Raw genomic sequence first — 3,421 nt, forward strand, 5'->3', positions numbered from 1 at the left:
TGGAAATTTACTTAAAGTATAAAAGTAAAAGTAGCCTTGCAAATGACAACTATTTTTTAGATTGCATGCTGAGAAACTTCAGTGGATAAAAGACAGTTTACTGTCTAGATTGTAACTGGATGCCTGCCAATAGGCCTAAGACATCCTATACATGATTATTGTGATAGAGACTGGGACTCCAGGTTAATATGATTCTGACTGAGTAGCAAGATATCAAAAATACTTTAAATGAATTCAGCTGTGCTTCTGTGAGAATTTACAGATCCAGTTTCTCTTTTTCAATCTTCCCATTAATATTTAAAGGAATCTACATGTGTGTGCTCAGATATGGCTTCTGAAAAGAAAATAAAGGACAAAATATGAATTACTACTCTGTCATTAATTAAGAAGTTCCCCAGCACAACCAGCTGCCATAGGGGAAACACTGAGTACTTTGCAGAGAGGCCAATATTATCCCCTCATGGTAGGCACAGGATTCTCAGCTGATCGCCATAGCGACACCTGTGAAACTGTGCCATCTAATTCAACGCAACCCTTAGATTGTCACTCACTTAAACCTTTCCCTTTCATTAGCAACCAAACAGAGGAACGTCTGTACTTCGTCAATTAGACACCGTAGCGTACAACAAATTTATGCGGGCTGCTATTTTTTAAAATCAGGGGCAAAATTGCACTCTTTATGATGGATTGGCACTTTAAAAATTGCGAGTATGTGCAGGATGTCCCGTGTCACGCTAATGACGATTTTCTTTGACCAAACGTTGGTCTGCAGTGCTTTAATTCCAACTTCTAGTTTTGGCTCAGCTCACTTGCAACTTTGACCAAGGTGGTACCAAAAAAACACAGGCTACATTCAAGCTGTGGAAATGCAGTCAATGCAAGAGGTGGAGAAGAAGAGCTGAAACTGCACGATCACTGACTGTTAATCAAATCTGAGTTTATTCGAAGCGGGGAAGTCACATGGTTGCCGGGGGAAGATAGTGGGGGTGAGGTGAGGTAATAGAGCAGTAGATGTAGTTTTTGAGTGACAGCATGATGTGCTCTGAATTCACTTCTTTTTCTTCTGTCCTTTTTCCCCCTTCTTTCCTGGTTCTGTTCTAGTTTGGGAGAACAGAGGTGATAGACAACACGCTAAACCCAGACTTTGTCAGGAAGTACATCCTGGACTACTTCTTTGAGGAGAAGCAGACCCTGCGCTTTGACGTGTGAGTTATTCTGTTTTATCCAGTCCTCATACCAAGGGGTGTGTATTTCAGATGTGCCGACCTCTTTTCTAACCAATTTTTCCAAATTCCTTCTTTTGTTTCCACCACAAGCTTAACATCTTCTCTGTCATTCATTCTCCCTCTTCCCCCATTTATCTCTTCATCCCCTTTCCCACTTTCCTGTCTCTCATCTTCTCTCCTCGCTCCCTTGTCACCAGCTCGGCTCTCTCCTGAGGAATTATTCATTGGTGCAGTGTCTCAGTAGTCATTCGTTGAACGGAGATTGGTATAAGGGTGATAAATATTTTATATAAAGTTGTATCCTCAATCTCTCTGCTGACAAGCAAAGCAAATGGTTGAAACAAATAAAACTCACTAAGACCCCTTTCCTCCCCTCTTTCACATATACTGTAGCGGCCTTCCTCCTTTAGAAAAGGCCAGACTAGCAAGAGGATCAAGAAGGTGCGGTTTCATTTTGAGATCTCCCTGAACAGAGTCATGATAATTTTTTTTCCACCATCTCAAAAATTTGTTTTTGTTTTTTTCCTCCCTTCAAGCATGAAGTCCCAAGTGGACTTCGGTGATGTATCCAAGACTGAGCTGCAGGTCTCTGAGGATTTTTAGACACTTAATGAATTCATTTGGCATGCTACCATGATTTGACTCAGGAACAGGAAAGGAGGGAGTGCATCCCCTCATAATTAGTGTTACTCATTTACATCTTTCTTTTATCACAGAGGTGGGATTCAGGGCATACTGAGGTTTAATTACTTTTACATTAAGTTAGACTGGCAAATGCTGGAAACTTTCTCTGTAGATTGTTTCAATATGATCCTCAAGGCATACTACGTAATTACATTCATAAACTATAGGACGACTTCCCTTAATTACCTGTCACATTTTTGCTTACTCTATTTTTTCGTTTGGTCGTTCCCTTTTGCTCCCTCAATGACCCAGGTGTGTGATTGACAGACAGAACATGTCAACGCTGCAGCCAGTATTCTGTTAATAAAGTCATTAGTAATGTGTAAAGTCTTATGATGGTCTGCTCACATCTTTGCCCCTGTGATCTCTTTGTGATTTCAGGTATGACATTGATTCTAAAAGTCCAGATCTGGCAAAGCATGTAAGTTGTATTTTTTTATTTTTATTTTTTCTGAGGTTCAAGACGGTTGGGCAGTATACCGCGGGATCTTAAAAATAGCAATGGAATCAATTTCAATACCGTCATTTAAAAAATGCAATGCCCTTATATAGGAGACAAGGATTAAATATTATATATAATTTATTTAATGCCTAAAAAAGCTTATGTGTGGTTGTCATCACGTGACAGTGTGGAGGAGTAAGAGAGAGAGAGAGAGGGGGAAAGATGACAAGTCGCGCACTGTGTGACCTGGTTTCAAAGAAGAACACGACTTCTGCAGTTTGGCAGCATTTCGGGTTTCGACCTAATAAAAAGCGGGAGAGGTGTTTCAGTATTAGTGTTTGGTATTCAGTTTCATTTTTAATTATTAACGGTAATACCGTATACCGCGGTAAAATAGGGAGGAGGTTTGATTGTATAAAATTTGGATACTGCCCAACTCTATTCAGGAGTTCTATACTATATTTTATCCTGAAATTAGTTTGAATTGTTATTAGTGCATGTTCCATATATATATATATATATATATTATATAATATAGATATACACACACACATACACACACACACACACACACACACACACACAACACACACACACACCACACACACACACCCACACACCACACACACACACACACACACGTATACAGTGGGGCTTGAAAGTTTGGGCACCCCAGGTAAAAATTTGTACTATGTGCATAAAGAAGCCAAGAAAAGATGGAAAAATCCCAAAAGGCATCAAATGACAGATTAGACATTTGTATAATATGTCACAAAAAGTTAGATTTTATTTCTATCATTTACACTTTCAAAATAACAGAAAACAAAAAAAATAAAGTTGGCAAAAGTTTGGGCACCCAGCAGAGTTAATACCTTGTATTGCCCCCTTTGGCAAGTATCACAGCTTGTAAACGCTTCTTGTAGCCAGCCAAGAGTCTTTTGATTCTTGTTTGAGGTATCTTTGCCCATTCTTCCTTACAAAAGTCTTCCAGTTCTTTGAGATTTGTGGGCTGTTTGCCACGCACTGCTCTTTTTTCCATAGATTTTCAATTATGTTGAGGTCAGGAGAT

The 3,421-nt window shown here is 39.3% G+C and overlaps 1 protein-coding gene across 2 annotated transcripts in view; it reads left to right on the top strand.

Annotated features, from left to right (window-relative positions):
• Positions 1-3,421, top strand: part of cpne5a (copine Va) — an 83,762-nt gene that overhangs the window by 22,845 nt on the left and 57,496 nt on the right. For both annotated transcript variants that reach the window (XM_032521163.1, XM_032521164.1), the window contains exons 4-5: positions 1,102-1,205; positions 2,292-2,331. In XM_032521163.1, coding sequence (XP_032377054.1) covers positions 1,102-1,205; positions 2,292-2,331 — 144 coding nt within the window. The remainder of the gene's footprint in view (positions 1-1,101; positions 1,206-2,291; positions 2,332-3,421) is intronic.

This window comes from Etheostoma spectabile, chromosome 7 (assembly GCF_008692095.1).
Source record: "Etheostoma spectabile isolate EspeVRDwgs_2016 chromosome 7, UIUC_Espe_1.0, whole genome shotgun sequence".
Taxonomy (NCBI): domain Eukaryota; kingdom Metazoa; phylum Chordata; class Actinopteri; order Perciformes; family Percidae; genus Etheostoma; species Etheostoma spectabile.